The sequence below is a fragment of the Haliotis rubra genome, unplaced genomic scaffold (genome assembly GCF_003918875.1).
Source record: "Haliotis rubra isolate DU_JTF1 unplaced genomic scaffold, ASM391887v1 Scf85, whole genome shotgun sequence".
Classification (NCBI taxonomy): Eukaryota; Metazoa; Mollusca; class Gastropoda; order Lepetellida; family Haliotidae; genus Haliotis; species Haliotis rubra.
Genome location: NW_025767579.1, coordinates 312365 through 331372, shown reverse-complemented (window position 1 = coordinate 331372; position 19008 = coordinate 312365). Strand labels below are relative to the sequence as shown.

At 40.4% G+C, this 19008-nt stretch overlaps 1 protein-coding gene and 1 long non-coding RNA gene across 3 annotated transcripts in view; one reads left to right on the top strand and one right to left on the bottom strand.

The window, feature by feature from the left end:
• The window catches only part of LOC124262657, a 26096-nt gene extending 16116 nt beyond the window's left edge, over positions 1-9980 (bottom strand). The window contains exon 1 of the long non-coding RNA XR_006894664.1: positions 9919-9980. This is a non-coding gene — a long non-coding RNA (uncharacterized LOC124262657). The remainder of the gene's footprint in view (positions 1-9918) is intronic.
• On the top strand, positions 8204-19008 carry LOC124262656 (protein CDV3 homolog). 2 transcript variants are annotated; one of them, XM_046697158.1, is made up of 5 exons: positions 8204-8520; positions 9966-10045; positions 12463-12587; positions 13974-14217; positions 15051-19008. In XM_046697158.1, the coding sequence occupies exons 1-5, from the start codon at positions 8326-8328 to the stop codon at positions 15097-15099; spliced, it is 693 nt and encodes a 230-aa protein (XP_046553114.1). In that variant the 5' UTR covers positions 8204-8325; the 3' UTR covers positions 15100-19008. The 2 variants fall into 2 exon arrangements, with proteins under 2 accessions (XP_046553114.1, XP_046553113.1); XM_046697157.1 differs by having other exon boundaries at positions 8204-8526.

Genomic DNA, 19008 nt, shown 5'->3' with positions numbered 1-19008 from the left:
TCTACTTATTGGGGCATCCAATATGTCGGGGGTTACACCTGTAATATGAGTAGACTCAGTATCGTTCACATAGTCTTGTCTATTTGGATCTGGGTTGTTATCAGAGGTAGAGAATAATGACTGAAAGTAATTGAACCATTCGTCGATTTCAATGTTATTATTTTGGCTTTTCTAGGTTTAGTGTTTTAAGTTCATACCAGAATTTTTGGCATCATTTATATTATTTTCTAGGTTTTGCTTTTCTGTTCCATAAATGCCTTTCTCTTTTCCTTGCAGGTTGTATTATATCTGTTTCTAGCCTTGTGATATCTCTCCAGGGATTGCAAAGTTTTATCTTTTCGGAAGGAGTTAAGAAATTTACACCGTTCTTTTTTAAATGATTACATTCTTCATCATACCAGATATTCGTATTATGTTTTTTTTTCTGAAAGGGGCGTATCCGTCTTTTCATATCAAAAGCAGCTGGACTCAATGCTTCTACGACATAATCTACACATTGACTTATATCAGTGAATGCTACATCAACAGATTTATCAAATAAGTCTTGTATATCATCCGATAGTAGATTATTTCTGAATTGCGACAACATCTTGCTATTCCAAACAAATTTGTATGCTTCATGATCAGATTTATATTTACCACTCATAGTCTTTGTGTATGTACAGTTTCGTGTGGATATTAATATCAATGTTGACCTCAATTATCACGAAGCTCATAACTTCTCCCATATATATATATAATCAAATACAATAGTACTTATTTTTGCTTTAAATATTTTGACTAGGTACTTGAGCAGAGTTTCTGCTATTTTTTAAACATTTTAGATTGTTGTGCTGTCGTGTCACTACATGTTTGTTCGTGTGTTTCAAAACAATGAAACTGAGCGCTGACAGTCAAAGAATCAGGACCACAACATCCATCAAAGGTCAAGGTCATGGTGTCATTCTCGGTAATATGAGTTGTTTTCTTATCAGACACTTATTGGCTGGAGATGTGTGAAACTTCACGACGTGTTCATAACAAATAAGGCAACAAACGATCTGTGCATATGTCGAACTAACATAATTTACTGAAACCTTGGCTATATAATGTCTCCTCTATCCTTGTGTTGACTGTCGACGTTCTAGTTGATGTATCCAGTTGTTGCTTTAAATATATTAACACAATAAAGTTTACCCCTTATATGTGGTCCTTTGTCATTGTCTTTACAACCCATGACTGCAACGTCGGGGTGTGGTTTGAGGGGGAATTGTGCCTAACCCATTTCTGGAGTTCTTGTAAGGGCTCATTCCCACTTACCCAACTTGCTGGGGGGATTAAAAGAGATTAACACTTACGGGTCAGTGATTGTGCAGGGTGAATTTGTTACCCCTGCTATGGTTGTGACATAAGTTCACACAGCACTCCAATCAGGGCCGATCAGAGCAACCTCATGACCACCGGTGAACATATTTCACAAGACAAACTATATGAACCATATTCATATCATTTGCTACAAAATGAATTTTAATTAAGTGAACGATGCCAACGACAAGTATTATAAAGTATGGAGATTTCCTTGTTTCTCCATTGCACTATGGCAAACTTTCACGTAAACACTTGTTTCATTCCCAATGGACACGGCGGTCAGTACTTGGTCTACGGGGGCTGTAAGTTCAGTATCAAGAGTAAGTGAGTGAGTTAATATTTAACTTCACATCGGCAATATTTCGGCCATATCGTGACGAGAACATGTTTGATATTGAAATGGAATATGTGTATATTATATAACCCTGTCGTCAAAGGACAGTAAAACAACTAGAATATCACAATTACAATTTAATCTAGTGTGGAAAGTTAAAACTAATAGCACTATTTGGACAATATAATATAAAAACAGGCTACAGATTGTCACCAACTGAAGGTAGATCACCACACTAGGGACTCAGTATCAAGACCAGACGAAGGACTGTTTTTTCCACCCCGACATTTAGGCCATTGGCATTTTAAAGAAGGAACAAGGCTGGGTGGAGGCATGTGTTCTTCAGCTAAGAAACGGTGCCAGACCTCCACCAAGGAAGAGAAGTTGCACTGAACCATGCCTTGGAAATGCCTATTGATATTGAAATATTGATGTATAATATGTGATATGATGTTGATGTTGTATTAAGTTGTATAAATGGATAACTTGTATATATATAATTAATAAATACAGACAAACATTGAATCAAACGTAGTAGCATTTTATCCCATTTGGCCCCGGATACTATTTCACAGGGAACCAAATAAGGGATTAAAGGGGATTATCACACCCCAGTGATTTCTTCTACTGAAACAATAGGAGTTGGGTAAGTGGAAAACCATACTCTCTCTCTCTCTCTCTCTCTCTCTCTCTCTCTCTCTCTCTCTCTCTCTCTCTCTCTCTCTCTCTCTCTCTCTCTCTCTCTCTCTCTCTCTCTCTCTCTCTCTCTCTCTCTCTCAGTAATAGATATTGATGATGATTTTTATGGAGAAGCATGTACAACGTGACTGACCAACCCCTAATATTTATGTACAAAGTAAGTGAAACACCAACCCCATCTGATGTACATAATCAATTACCCCCCTTCCCCTAGTACATGTGTGAACTCCCTTAAAATCATCTTCACACCCCCAGCCCCAACCCCTGGCCATAAAGTATGAACGATCCCTAACACATTTCCTCTTTGTTAACATTTGGTTTTATAGTTGATATTATTTGATTATACGAATTTGCAACGCAGGTATACCAACTGAAATGCTGAAAACGTTTCTTTGTCCTAAATACGAATTAAGTACGTCATGATCCTAACCTTTCACTGTCATACGAGCAGTTTTAACTCGTTCCCAAAACATAGACCTGTCCATGATTTATTCATCAACTATCTGTATCTGCAAATCCACAAGTGACTAAAACACTGCGTATATCTATGTCCATGACGTTGATCACTGGATTGTCTGGTCCAGACTCGATTATTTACAGACCGCCGCCATGTAAACAACAATCAAATCAAAGAATGGCTCCTTGGTACGATAATGTGTATCAGTTGGTCACAGTGGGTGTACTCATCAGCTTCACACCGGTTGTTGCACCCTCCAGTACTACATGTAAGGGCGTGGATATTGTGTATCGGTTGTTCACAGTGTGTACTGATCAGCATTACCCGGGTTGTTGCACCCCACCCCCCACTCCCAGTGCTTCATGTAAGGGCGTGGATAATGTGTATCAGTTGGTCACAGTGTGTACAGATCAGCTTTGTCCCGGTTGTTTTGCAACCCCAGTGCTTCATGTAAGGGCGTGGATAATGTGTATCGATTGGTCACAGTGTGTTCTGATCAGCATTATCCCGGTTGTTGCACCCCATCCCCCACTCCCAGTGCTTCATGTAAGGGCGTGGATAATGTGTATCAGTTGGTCACAGTGTGTACAGATCAGCTTTGTCCCGGTTGTTGTACCCCACCCCCCACTCCCAGTGCTTCATGTAAGGGCGTGGATAATGTGTATCGATGTTGGTCACAGTGTGTTCTGATCAGCATTATTTGTATCAGTTGTTACCAGACCCACCCCCACTCCCAGTGCTTCATGTAAGGGCGTGGATAATGTGTATCAGTTGGTCAGAGTGTGTACAGATCAGCTTTGTCCCGGTTGTTGCAACCCCAGTGCTCCATGTAAGGGCGTGGACAATGTGTATCGATTGGTCACAGTGTGTTCTGATCAGCTTTGTCCCGGTTGTTGCACCCCATCCCTCACTCCCAGTGCTTCATGTAAGGGCGTGGATAATGTATCAGTTGGTCAGAGTGTGTACAGATCAGCTTTGTCCCGGTTGTTGCACCCCACCCCCACTCCCAGTGCTTCATGTAAGGGCGTGGATAATGTGTATCAGTTGGTCAGAGTGTGTACAGATCAGCTTTGTCCCGGTTGTTGCAACCCCAGTGCTGCATGTAAGGGCGTGGATAATGTGTATCGATTGGTCACAGTGTGTTCTGATCAGCATTATCCCGGTTGTTGCACCCCACCCCCCCCTCACTCCCAGTGCTTCATGTAAGGGCGTGGATAATGTGTATCAGCTTGGTCAGAGTGTGTACAGATCAGCTTTGTCCCGGTTGTTGCAACCCCAGTGCTTCATGTAAGGGCGTGGATAATGTGTATCGATTGGTCACAGTGTGTACTGATCAGCTTCGTCCCGGTTGTTGCACCCCACCCCCACTCCCAGTGCTTCATGTAAGGGCGTGGATAATGTGTATCAGTTGGTCAGAGTGTGTACAGATCAGCTTTGTCCCGGTTGTTGCACCCCACCCCCCACTCCCAGTGCTTCATGTAAGGGCGTGGATAATGTGTATCAGTTGGTCACAGTGTGTACAGATCAGCTTTGTCCCGGTTGTTGCACTCCACCCCCACTACCAGTGCTTCATGTAAGGGCGTGGATAATGTGTATCGATTGGTCACAGTGTGTACTGATCAGCATTACCCCGGTTGTTGCACCCCAACCCACCCCTCACTCCCAGTGCTTCATGTAAGGGCGTGGATAATGTGTATCTGTTGGTCAGAGTGTGTACAGATCAGCTTTGTCCCGGTTGTTGCAACCCCAGTGCTTCATGTAAGGGCGTGGATAATGTGTATCAGTTGGTCACAGTGTGTACAGATCAGCTTTGACCCGGTTGTTGCAACCCCTGTGCTGGATGTAAGGGCGTGGATAATGTGTATCGATTGGTCACAGTGTGTACTGATCAGCATTACCCCGGTTGTTGCACCCCACCCCTCACTCCCAGTGCTTCATGTAAGGGCGTGGATAATGTGTATCAGTTGGTCGCAGTGTGTACAGATCAGCTTTGACCCGGTTGTTGCAACCCCAGTGCTGGATGTAAGGGCGTGGATAATGTGTATCGATTGGTCACAGTGTGTACTGATCAGCTTTACCCCGGTTGTTGCACCCCACCCCCACTCCCAGTGCTTCATGTAAAGGCGTGGATAATGTGTATCTGTTGGTCACAGTGTGTACTGATCAGCTTTGCCCCGGTTGTTGCACCCCACCCTCACTCCCAGTGCTTCATGTAAAGGCGTGGATAATGTGTATCTGTTGGTCACAGTGTGTACTGATCAGCATTGCCCCGGTTGTTGCACCCCACCCCTCACTCCCAGTGCTTCATGTAAGGGCGTGGATAATGTGTATCTGTTGGTCACAGTGTGTACAGATCAGCTTTGTCCCGGTTGTTGCACCCCACCCCCCACTCCCAGTGCTTCATGTAAGGGCGTGGATAATGTGTATCTGTTGGTCACAGTGTGTACAGATCAGCTTTGTCCCGGTTGTTGCAACCCCAGTGCTTCATGTAAGGGCGTGGATAATGTGTATCGATTGGTCACAGTGTGTACTGATCAGCATTACCCCGGTTGTTGCACCCCACCCCCACTCCCAGTGCTTCATGTAAGGGCGTGGATAATGTGTATAAGCTTGGTCAGAGTGTGTACAGATCAGCTTTGTCCCGGTTCTTGCACACCACCCCAAATCCCAGTGCTGCATGTTAGGGCTTGGATAATGTGTATCAGTTGGTGAGAGTGTGTACAGATCAGCTTTGTACCGGTTGTTGCACCCCACCCCCACTCCCAGTGCTTCATGTAAGGGCGTGGATAATGTGTATCAGTTGGTCAGAGTGTGTACAGATCAGCTTTGTCCCGGTTGTTACACCCCACCCCAAATCCCAGTGCTTCATGTAAGGGCGTGGAAAATGTGTATCAGTTGGTGAGAGTGTGTACAGATCACCTTTGTCCCGGTTGTTGCACCCACCCCACCCAGTGCTCCCAGTGCTTCGATTGTAAGGGCGTGGATAATGTGTATCTGTTGGTCACAGTGTGTTCTGATCAGTATCTTTGGTCCGGTTGTTGATCAGCTTTGGCTCCCCCCACCCTCACCCCAGTGCTTCATGTAAGGGCGTGGATAATGTGTATCAGTTGGTCAGAGTGTGTACAGATCAGCTTTGTCCCGGTTGTTGCAACCCAGTGCTTCATGTAAAGGCGTGGATAATGTGTATCGATTGGTCACAGTGTGTACTGATCAGCATTAACCCGGTTGTTGCACCCCACCCCCACTCCCAGTGCTTCATGTAAGGGCGTGGATAATGTGTATCAGTTGGTCACAGTGTGTACAGATCAGCTTTGACCCGGTTGTTGCAACCCCAGTGCTGCATGTAAGGGCGTGGATAATGTGTATCGATTGGTCACAGTGTGTACTGATCAGCATTAACCCGGTTGTTGCACCCCACCCCACTCCCAGTGCTTCATGTAAGGGCGTGGATAATGTGTATCGGTTGGTCACAGTGTGTACAGATCAGCTTTGACCCGGTTGTTGCACCCCACCCCACCCCACCCCCTCCAAGTGCTTCATGTAAGGGCGTGGATAATGTGTATCAGCTTGGTCGATTGGTCACAGTGTGTACTGATCAGCATTAACCCGGTTGTTGCACTCCACCCACCACTCCCAGTGCTTCATGTAAGGGCGTGGATAATGTGTATCAGTTGGTCAGAGCGTGTAGAGATCAGCTTTGTCCCAGTTGTTGTTACCCCAGTGCTGCATGTAAGGGCGAGGATAATGTGTATCGATTGGTCACAGTGTGTACTGATCAGCATTACTCCGGTTGTTGCACCCCACCCCCACTCCAAGTGCTTCATGTAAGGGCGTGGATAATGTGTATCAGTTGGTCAGAGTGTGTACAGATCACCTTTGTCCCGGTTGTTGCACTCCACCCCCGCTCCCAGTGCTTCATGTAAGGGCGTGGATAATGTGTATCGATTGGTCACAGTGTGTACAGATCAGCATTGTCCCGGTTGTTGCACCCACCCCTCGCTCCCAGTGCTTCATGTAGGGGCGTGGATAATTTGTATCGACTGGTCGCAGTGTTTACAGATCAGCTTTACCCCGGTTGTTGCACCCCACCCCTCACTCCCTTTCTTGGATATAACTGGGCAGTGTTTACAGATGCTTTACCCCGGTTGTTGCACCCACAATCTTCATATAAGGGCGTGGATAACAGTGTGTCACAGTGTGATCAGCTTTACCCTGGTTGTTACATCCCCAGTTGTTACATCCCCAGTGCTTCATGTAAGGGCGGGGATAATATCTCTCTCACACACACACACACACACACACACACACACACACACACACACACACACACACACACACACACACACACACACACACACACACGTGTGCTTCCATGGGAGATTCAGACTAAGAAAATCTAGACTTTCTTCATTTAGGGCTTTAGCATATTGCACTGGGGTCTAGGCAGTAGGTAAAAAATCATGTGGTTCGGGGACTGTGAGACAGACTTAGTAGAATACAGTCATTGCTGTGTGTTTTTCCATTCTCCAGATGCGCACCTAAAATCGCCGTGACAAGAAACGTGTAGGGTCTTCTAGCAAGCTGTCTTCGGAGTTCATTCGCAGTGTGTCAGTCGGAAGTAAACTACACTGAGAACGAGATCTTCTTGAAATTTTATTTTTTTATGATTTGGCAGATGAAAAATGGATTCGTTGGCCCCTCATATTACACACGAAAAGAACACTTTGATGGTTGGGGGGTTAAACCTTATCTTTACCTAGCCATCCATTAGGTTCTCTAGGTTATGTTGTCAGAGATGCGTTTTGTCAAAATACAACTATAATAAAAGTGCAATTTTATATAAATTACAAGTATTTCTGCTCCAGTCGTACTCGAAGAAAACATTTTTTTTTAAAACGCCAGTGGTTTCCTGTGCTGAATATTTTCCCTGATATCCGGACCATACAGCAAAGAAATAATCTAAAAAGGGGGCATGTATGATGCATTTTTGAATGTGCTTTGGAACGAAATGGTGTTTGTTGTTGGGGTTATGTTTTGTTTTTTGTTGGGTGGGGGGTGGGAGGTGTATTTTGCGTATTGATTGAAATAAACATTGTAAATGTTTGTCTATATACAGTAACAATCTACATCTAACCAGAGACCATATAATAGATTATATAATAGATTATATGGTCTCTGATCTAACAAAACAGTTTTTGTTGCAAACACATATGCATTTTCATGACTACTAAAAATAAACATACAGGAAAAAAGATTTATAAGAATTATTGTAAGAAAACAAAGACACAAAATAATCTCGTAAGTTGACAAATAATTTTTTCTCTTCCAAATTTAGACCGGAACTACATTAACTGCGGTCCTGTCACGTGAGAATTGCGCATGGAGTCGGCAGGCCGCATGGTCGACAGTTTTCCGATTCTATTCGCCGATTTTGGCAGAAACAATACATCATATACCCTTTTATGTATACATAGACTAAGAACTAAAGATGGCAGAATCAAGTCTTGACGATTTCTTTGCTAAGAAAGACAAAAGTAAAAAGAAATCCAAGGCAAAAATACCATCAGCGGCAGTGGACATTGTGGAAAAGACGGATGAGTCGAAGCTTAAAAAGGAGAAGAGAAAAAAGGACAAGGAGAAGAGCCAGACTTCTTCCAATGCTTCGCAGGGTTCAACGAAAAAAGTAGAGGTTCTTAATTATATTTTGCTTGGATGAGTGTTATTTGAGCGGCCTGCTAACCAAGCCAATCAACCAACAGCCTTCCATATGGTCAATTTCATTCCTCAACAGAAGGGTCCACTTGGTCATACGTTTATTTGCAAACAAACAGTATGACTGGCAACCTGACATTCTTGTGATAATGATCATCGCTCACTGATCAGGAAATTGTCTCAAATTTGTTCTTAAGAAATCTATGGTGAATTTCAAGTAACCAACGAGATTAGGATAGGAAACAATTTGAGAAAATATTGAAATACGAAAATCATAGAAAGCAGTGTTGGTAATTAGATTAGGTGATATCAAGTTTGCAAAATGCATGCAAAACCAATTAGTTGATGTTAATAAAGTAGCCTTGAGTTTGGATATGTTTGGGTAAATACAAACTTGGCAAATCTAAATATTTAATTTATTTAACTTTGTGTTTGCATGTTTCATTTCTAAAATCATTTGTGAATTGCTAGAATTCCTGACCTAAATACGTCTGTCTTTGCCACATTTATGTGTGTGTATTATGTAGATTTTGTGAAAATGAATTGTAGGACTTTCATGATCTTCATGATTTTAAATTTTCAACATCATCAAAAATTACCAGGGATATAAATATAGATTTAAACCTGATCTGGATAGTATAGCATATTGCTGAAAACACCTGAATCGATGAAAGTCTCCTTCCTTACATTCCATGTACTCTGTCCGTGAACATGCCTCTTTGTGAAAATAGTGACAGAGTCAACATTCTTATACATATTTGTTATTTGTATTTAAGTGAGGTTTTAAATGAAAATACACATGATCAATCTATCCTGCATGCATCTGTTGTATGTTTTACACACATTTTCACAAGATTAATTTCACTGGATATTTCACTCTGGCCTGTTAAGCTTGGAAAACAAAGGCTTCATAATGGCACTTCAACACATATTGAGCATACTACTTTTGATGTGGATAAACTTGAGTATGTTTTAAAATTCTGAAATTTACTTTTCTGACTTCACTTTCATATTGGTGAACAATTATTGAAAAGTCGTTCTTGTGTTAAGACAGCTTACCCCTGGAACTTCTTTACTTTCCAACAATGCCTCTGTATACAGGGGTGGAAATAACCCGTTGCCCGACGTCCGAGTCCAGTGTTTTTTTCTGTGGGACAAGCAAATTTGTATATCACACTGTACCATGTCCAGTTGACTTTCGAATGTTAATTATGTTGTTTATTTAAAAAAATTCAGCAAGAAAACGGTTGGTATAGTGGAAAAATTATCAGGGCAAGTGACTTTACATGTGCCACTGTACCGGAGTACACTATCAATCTTAAAGTTATTCCATCCCTGGTATATTGATGATTATGTTGACATGAACAACATGCTGACAATACAGTTATACTAATATGGATCTTTTCTTCCATACAGGAGGACGAAGAATGGATAGACTTTCAAGATGAAACCGAGAAAGATTACAGTGGCTTAAGGATACAAAATCTTCAGATAACGTTAGTATTATTTATTTATTTTTTTACTTTATTTTACATTTCGTTACATTGAATTGATGTATATGGGAGATACTGTACTATGCCTTGGTACTGAGTGCTGCCATCCATATATACTGAAACATTTTGTCAATGCATGTCCATTTTTTTTGCAACAAAATGACCAAGCAAATCAAATTTAGTTTTTTATATATATGATTTGGTAATGAAACACAACAAGGCCAATTTGTCACTCAGTCATTTTATTTGTCAGGCTAATAAGTCTTTATTGCTAAAATGCACCACTCATTGGTGCAACTGAATATTTGATTGGGTGATTGTTTTGGACACTGAATGTTGTGCACTCATTTCTGAGTATACTGTAGTAATGATTGTTTGATTCACTGTTGATTGAGTTAGACAATGAGTTAGCATGGTGAACCATGTGAACAATTTCTCCTATCTGTTAAGGGATTTGTATAAGTTGGAGTAAAAAATCAGTTTGCCTTTGTGATTAATTTGTTTAATTTCTTGTACTGAATGTTACCATAGGGATGATGGTTACTGGATTTGATTTTATGTGATGATAATTTCATGATGTGTCAAAATATGTTATTATAATGTCTGGACATAAAATTATAGTTTAATGTGACCATGCTCTACTGTATCTGGATACGAAGATATTATTTTTCTTGCTTCCAAAATTAGCCATTGGCATTATTAATCTTTTGTCTGCAGTTAATAAGCTTGTTTCTAGTCAGCTTGACTGATTCTACTCTCAAGACATCTTGATGGTTCAGGAATACAAGTATTATTTGCCGCTTTAGGAATAGTGGAGTTTCAAGAAGAATCTGACTAATAAATATAAACATGATAAAAATACCAGTGATAGTCACCAGTAGACAGCATGGTTGCAAGCTTGTGAGACTTGGCTATGACATGTTTATTGTCCCCTGCCTCAATGCGGAACGGGGGACTATGCATTCAGCAGCATCCATACGTAGGTCCGTATCACATGCATGGTTGTACTCATTATCTTCAAATTTGGAATAGTCAGTCTACATTGCGGGATTCGAAGACACCAGTCGATTTTGGTGACCTTGACCTTATTTTTAAGATTAGAATGACATTTTGACCACTTTTCAAACTTATGTAAACGTGATATCTCATAAAACGTTGCACCCGATGTCTTCAATCATGTCGATAGCCTTCATTGGGTGATTACGCAGACACCAGTCTTTAAAAGGTGTGTGTGTTTTAAGTAGGTTTCAATGGAATTTCACACAAGAATGCCGCATGTATGAGTGATAACGTCTGTATTGAATTATCAATTTGACGAAACACAAATGTTATATCATAGACTTATTTGACTAGCATCGGTCCACATTACTCAACTGAGCACTGGCGCAAACAGCCCATAGCAGAAACCAGTTCATGTGAACTATAGCATCACATGTCGCAACACATGGTTATGATAATATGAATACACGAAATCGAGAGTTTGAAAAGCTTTGAGACTGGGGTAACAATGAGGTTCAACCCACAATGCAGAGAACAAAACTCAGAAAAAAACAAACCAATATCAAATGTAAATTGCTTTGAAAAGATTGTGCATTGTAACAATGTGCATCATGGACGATCCTCCACGCGTCTAGTGGCAAGAATGCATGATTTTAGAACCCACTCGTCTGTGATGTAATGCCCTGTGACGGTGATATAACTGTGGGTGGCACAGCTGGTCCAAATATCTGTTGTCAAAAGGGACTGCTTTAAAATATCCTTAAGCTGAGTTTTGGTGTCGGCATATTCCTTCATAAGGTAATTATGGAGGGTCTTAGGACATTGTACGATATAACTGGGATTCAATGAGTGACAAAAAAACACAAAAAACATAAACAAGGTTTAAAGGTCTGAGGTCTCTAACGCACATCATCATGACCAAGCGTGTGAGTGTCTCGTATGTTTTTGAGTCAAGCTTTTTCCGGTTGTAACCCCTCAAATATCCCTGCGTCAGCGTGGCTCGCTTTTTGACTGGATTTGGGGAACACTGACAGACTTGTGTTTCATGTTAAGATGTTTTCTCATTGAGCTCATTGAGCATAACTCAGCATAATGCCACAAAGTGTCAAGATCAAAATGGGCCCAAATGTTCGACCTTTTCTCATCCATAACTGCACACATGGTCACGTTTAGTTTAGAGTTATCTCCCTTTGTCAGGTACTCGAGTCCTAGAATTTGGACTCGAGTCCTGTCGTACCCGACCATTTGCGGGCTACTCGAGGACCTGTCAGAGCCCTACTCTCTAGTTCTTTGAACAAAGGAACCCCTTAGATTTCCACTTTTAATTTAATTCTGTGAGAGTGGCAGATTATATTTCAAACATTTCATGGCCTAGTGTTAGTGTCCAGTATTATTTTACCTTTCTATCTTCCACTGTACAGCAAGGAGGAAGAAGATGAACGTGAGGACACTGAGGAAAATGAAGAAGGAGAAGACGGTGAACCCAAGGACAGACAGAGTGCAGTCTCTGGACCATGGGCTGTGTCCGGCTCGGGTCAACCTCAAGGTAGGTTGCATCCTCACGCATTCTATTTGGATTCTGTGATTCTATTTGGAGGTTCATCGGCAAAATATCAGTACCCTTGTATATGAAGTTTTCTGCATTTTGATAGAAGACCTACCTTGTGTCCAGGACTGACATTTAGTCACTACATTAGTTACCGTATTCAAACATATATTTCCACAAAATCTAAATTAAAAAACACAGAGCCCATAATAGTCCATAATTGTAGCTATATGCTGGGGCAGTTTAACATGTAGACTTCCTACCACGTGTATACTTGTGTTATCAAATGTAACAGAATTTGCCTCGAGTCATCTCGTGGCTACATCAGAGGTGTTTTAAAACAAATTTCACTTGTTGGCAAAATAGCCACAAGAAGCAATCGTCTCCTGGCGGTAGCAAAGAACCTTTGAGATTTGTTTTAAAATATCTCTGATGTAGCTACGAGATAACTCGTAGTAGCAAATTCTGTTCCATTTGATAACATGAGTATACTCATGGAAGGTAGTCAACATGTTAAACTTGGCAAAATATTCTTGACTTGAGGTGGATTCCTTTCTTAAGTTATTCTCAAGGAGAGCACTGAGCAGACAGATTATTTGTGTCATTGTGGCATGAAACCGCCGGAAAAGGGAGGGAGGTTAACCTCGTATAATGATCCAGTGAATACATTAAGGCTTTTAAACTAATAAAATGAGTTATTTAAGCATTAAGTAGTGACATTGTTAATGTCTTAGATGGATCTAACATAGGCTAGTGGTAAGCTGGAAAAGTAATGGAGAATGTGCTTCTGTTCTCTGGTATGTGTGCAGTAATTATTGGTGAGATGTCACTTGAACTAGTAACAAGGGATTGTGGTCCTTGTATAAAAATATCAAATATGGTAAAACTCACTAGGTTGTAAGTGTGAACAGCTATCGTGTTTCCAATATTAGAGATCAGTGCTGTAAATGGATTACACAACAAAATGCCTTGGACAGATCATCATGATAATGAAATGACATGCAGTGACTTCAGTTATAAAGATTAACTCTGATGACCTGTTCTCTATTTCATAACTGTGCAGAAAATCAAATTTGGTCTTGAATTGTCTTCAGGGAGCCATGCTTGTAAGGGTATCAGGATCAGGTCATCAAGCTTGCCAACTCAGTTGATGCATATCATTGTACATTATATTCCTGTTGTGTAGGTCAGTGCTCATGATGTCAATCACTGGACAGTCTGGTGAAGACTCTAAATATTTGCAGACTATTGTCATATAACTAGAATATTTGTGATTGCGGGTTAGACAACAGACAAAAGAAGTGATCTCCTTTGTTTTCCAACATTACATTATCCGTTTGGAACATGGTATGTGTATATATGAAATGATGCGTGGCCCTATTGCAGCAGCCCCTGGTGCAGCCCCAGTGCTGGGAGGTGGGGCACCGCCTGAACCTCCTCCCCAGCCACCGAAGCCAAAGGAAGAGGCTCCTCCAAAAATGCCTGGTAAATACATCCCTCCTGGTGCGCGGTCGTCTGGGGGTGGAGGATCTAGTCCTGCAGTCAGTGCACAAGCTATCAGGCGGAAAAAGGAAGCTCCCAATATCAAGAGTGAAGTGGATTTCCCAACTCTTGGAGGTGGAAGAAATGAGTAAGTTGTCACCCTTAAACTGACAAACCAGCTGACAACGTACTGTGTGTGTATTATGAAACGAAGAATTTTGTTATTTTACGATTTATTTTATTATTTTCCATTATTCATTTCATGTAATTGTGACTCTTTGTCTTAGTTTTGGGGGGTACTGGTCTAGGACGCCTTAATTTAATCTGTCAGAAACCTGTAATTTTGGGTTCAAATCCTGGTTCCCCCCCTGAGTTCTTGGTGTGTCAGCACCATACCCAGGGGTTTCACCAAAGTGGAACATGCCTGATACCTGCATCAGTCAAGATGACATGCTGTGATAAAACTGAAATATTGTTACAAGCTATATTCAGTTTTAATTTTGAAATGAATTTAGGTTTTATGTCCCAATTGTCAAGCTCACTACTTATTCCGCCAGTCATTAACATCCAGGGCGTTAGTGACTGGGGCATTTAATATTGTGTGTTCTGTGAGAATACCATGCCCTTCCACTTGACCTGACATGCATAAAGACTTCATATTTACATGATTTAAGAGTGCCATTGATATGTGTTTCTGGTTATCGTTCTATCAGCCCCATGGCTACATGAAATGAGGCTGTCATTGACACTTCAAGCCTTCCTTCTGTTCAGTGGGGTAGTCAATGGTGAAAGCTTTTGCTCTTTGCACTGAAGACGTTGGTTCAATCCACCCCACAGGGATTCAATGTTTGAAGGATATTTGTGGTGTCCCTTTGCCTGATATTGCTGTAGTATTGCTAAAAGCAGTGTAAGACCTTACTCGCTCACTCAAGCATTTCTTCAAATGAGAATACAAAGATTCCATCAATTGTTTTCTTTCAGTGGATTCCAAGATGCCCAAGAAGCCAACTACGAGCATCCGGGGGAGTAAACGTGGAATGCAACTATCTCTGGAAAACAAGTTTGCTGCACTCCAAGACTAAACACTCTAGGTCACCTCATTTGTCAAATACAGTTTTATATATATATATATATACACATACATATATAATGAGATACAATGTTTTGTTTTTGAAGTGCTACCCACGTTGTTGATACGCAATGACCGTGGTTCCTGCTCCTTGGTAGAGTGAGGGACATTGTTGCGGGCCATGATAAATAAGTTTTAGGGTATTCAGTAATCATTTAAATACCTTGGTGTCTTTTATTTTATTTTTATGAAAACTAGGCGACAAACGTATGTGTATTGCTTTCAATCCCATACAAGATACCATAGGTTTGAAGACCCGTAACTTATATGTTATGGCCTAGTTATGTTTACTTGATATGTTATTGAATTTGACCTACTGACCTGACCCGGTTAGATTTCTTGGTATATTATGATGTGTTATATATGTTCTGTGTAAGGAGTTTCCTTCCAACTGTGTCTTGATGGACCTGCTCCTATTGCGCTGTTGGCAGTGATGGGAGCTTCAGATGGGTATTGGCTGATCTATGCAGCCATTACAGTCACAGTGGACAACTCCCGTCCTTATTATCGGACAAGGACAATGAACTATAGCAAGCAAATTACATGAATATAGAAAACTGAAATTGTTTGGGCAATGTATGTTTCTGAACTTTCTGTGTTGTACCTTTGAGTACTTCATGTTATGCGAAGGCCCTAAATTACTTGTGGCTTTTGTAGTCAGTGTTGACTGAATTGTGTATCATATCGAGAATATTGCTGAATTTATTTAAGGGTGCAGAGACATAAAGATCACCAGCCTCTGATCAGCATGCGAACTATTGTGTACAAATGAAGGTGACATTGTTGTATAACAAGTATTTAGGGCCGAATATACATATTGTACAAAGGCAGTTGTTACGCTAAGCCGTTATGTAGCAGCCCTGCTTGAGAGTGTTGAAGTTAAAACATGGGTTAATGTTTTGGGGGCCAAGCTGCTAAAGCTCAACATGTTATATTGCATGGATGTTTGTAAATAAGAAAATTATCAATATTAATTCTTCTCACTTGGCTGCCTGTGGTGTGTAGATTGGATTAGTCTGTTTTGTTACCTTGGAGACACATGATAAGATGTGTGAAATTGTTTCTGCTTTTCTAAAGTTGTCTTTATCTCTCAATTGGTGTATGTAAAGTTTAATTGTATGCTTTAAAAAGATTAATTATTACAAGAAATATATTTGAATCGTTAGAAACATTTTTACCTGAAAGATCAGTTAATTCATTTATTTGAATTTGGATGTTTGTTTTATTTCTGCCATGTTATCTTGTATTCTTGGTGACTTGAGGCCACCTGTGTCGAACATAATCATTCACAATAATATGATAACTTTCCTATGTTAGAGACAATCAGTTGGGTAAATAGGAATGATCCTGCAGTGTCTTGTCAAGCTTTGTCATTAGCTTGCATTATATATATTATATATATATATATATAGTTGCCAAGACCAGTGATGAAACAATGAGTTACAATGAGACTTTCAAGCAGATACAACTTCGCTGAAGTGAAATTAAAACATTCTCTAGACCTTAGTAAGACCATACAGGCATTCCCCATTAAAAATATAATTCTACTGGCCCTTGGATACCTTTAACATTACACAAAGTGACTTAGATAGTGCTAAGTTGCATCCCTGCTTTGCAGCACTTGTTCTGTTGTTCTCATATCTCAGTTCTCCTGTTTTATACATCATCTTTGCTCATGACTCCACTGTACTCATTTCCCCTTAGGGACTGGTAGTCGGGTAATCTACTGTAGTTCTACTGGTGGTGAAGAGTTGTGTCCCTTAGTGTATTGGCCAGTTGGTTGGAGATAATGCTCCTTGTTCTGTCAGCACCATCCCCCTTCTTGTGACTTTGAGACTTTTAATGTAGGCTACTTTGGGCATTTTCCACAATATCATTTAGGCTAACATATTGTTAATAGTAATTAACGATTAAACTTAGGTTTTACGTTCAAGCAAATCTTTTTTGTTCAAGCTGCTTTCTTTGGTTGAAAACAAGATGCAAAACATATAACCTTTACTACTGGGGTTGTATTTGTGTTAAGGTGTGATTTTAAAATTGTCATTCAGCAGCTCGGGAATGTAAGAGGATTTCAGTTATCTATCAAACTTAGTTTTTATGTCAGTCTTTTGAAGCATTTAAGTGACAGGTATTATATGGAGACTGAACTCCGGACTGCCAATTAGATGGAGCACAGGTTTCCTTTAAGAAAAAGACACCTCAGCTGTCGGAAAGGTAGTATTTGTATTTGAAACACCATATTGTGTTTGACAAACTGCTGGGAAACATACTACTACGAAACGAGTTTGGCAGTGCTGTTTAACATGTGGCTTAGTGTGTGCCCTGTACACACGGAACAATAGATCCTTGTATGATACATCTGAACCTCTTTGTGGCTAATACAGTGTGAGGAATGAATGGGACATGAATGCACCTCTTGATCTGGGAGACCTCTCAGGGCCAAACCCTAGGTGATGGATGATACCCAAGTTTTGGATGTTAGTGAAAGTGTCTGTTGATATATCTGAATGCAAGAAAAGATGTTTATGATGACACTATGCTTGTCCCTGTATGATAAATAAGATGAATGCTTCAGAACTGATGCCAGAGCACATTTCCAAGTTCAATAGAACAGGGCACAAAGCATAGACAAGGGAAATAACTCTTGTCATGTTGCATTGCAATGACAAATTGTCAAGAAATGTATGAATGTTTGAATGGTAACAAGATTAACTAAAATCTGGCTGAATAAATGTACCAAAGTTTGTTGACTTCATTTGTGTTCAGACCTTTGAACGCAGATGAAAATGGATATGTTATTTTGAGTTCTTCTGGCTGCCCTGATAAACTGTGAACTGCAGCTGTAAACAACTTGTTGTACAGAATTAGAACACCAAAACGCCTTCTTGGTCCATGACATGGATGGGAATGAACCAGTAAATAAAGAAGACTAACATTTCATTGGCTGTCTCAAAAGTATAGCCCATCTTTGTAAAATTTCACAATGTAGTTCTGATGCTGAAAATCTCTCTCTGAATTGTCCATTGTTGCACATCCGCTTGTTTCTGGAAACGTTGAGGGATATTTATATAAACTCTTGTAATAACACTTTCATATTTACAGATTAGATGGTGTTTGCTGATGTGCAAATCATAAACATTCAGATTGATACTGTTTGTTCATTTGTATTAATGGTCTCAACAGCTGCTACCGTGTGTTTGAGTCGGTGAATAGGTGCAACATTGTGATTGGTGGCAAGTAAATTGTCATTAAAACTGGCCTGCTTCAACACAGCAGTGAATTGTTCTTTTGATTTATTGACCAGCAACATGGGGAAAATGGCCTAAATGATTTATAAATATATGTTCAATGCTGAAATTTATGTAGAGAAAAGAAATTGTGAAAGAAAACTAAATTATGTACGCTTTTGTCCAGCTGCCAAACTTGGTATAGTCCAGCAGGGCCATTGATGCACTCACATATGCACAGATTGTCCCCAGCATTAAAAACAAGCAAAAGTTAAAAAACATAAAATATATGTCTGTTTCTAATGTAAGCCTTTGTATGTTTAAGATTCACTGTCTGAAACTGAAAACTTAGCATACCAGTAAGTGAAATATAGACCGGATTGATATACAAATTTAAATGTTGACTATTTCCAGAGATGTAGTTGCCAGGGGTTACCAACCATTTGTCTACACAGTGGCATGTATTTTGTTTGTCTGGAGAACATGATGCAAGGTAACCCTGACTGTAGACTGTAGATATGTCAGTTGCTACTTGTGTGCTTTGGTATGTATCTGGTTGCCTCAATAAACTTCTTGGAACTTG

Bases quoted from the DNA above. Each gene is read 5' to 3' on its own strand.
- LOC124262656 (XM_046697157.1), top strand. From the start codon at position 8,326: ATGGCAGAATCAAGTCTTGACGATTTCTTTGCTAAGAAAGACAAAAGT. The intron at 12,588-13,973 runs GTAGGTTGCATC...GCCCTATTGCAG, and splicing joins CGGCTCGGGTCAACCTCAAG to CAGCCCCTGGTGCAGCCCCA. The intron at 14,218-15,050 runs GTAAGTTGTCAC...GTTTTCTTTCAG, and splicing joins CTTGGAGGTGGAAGAAATGA to TGGATTCCAAGATGCCCAAG.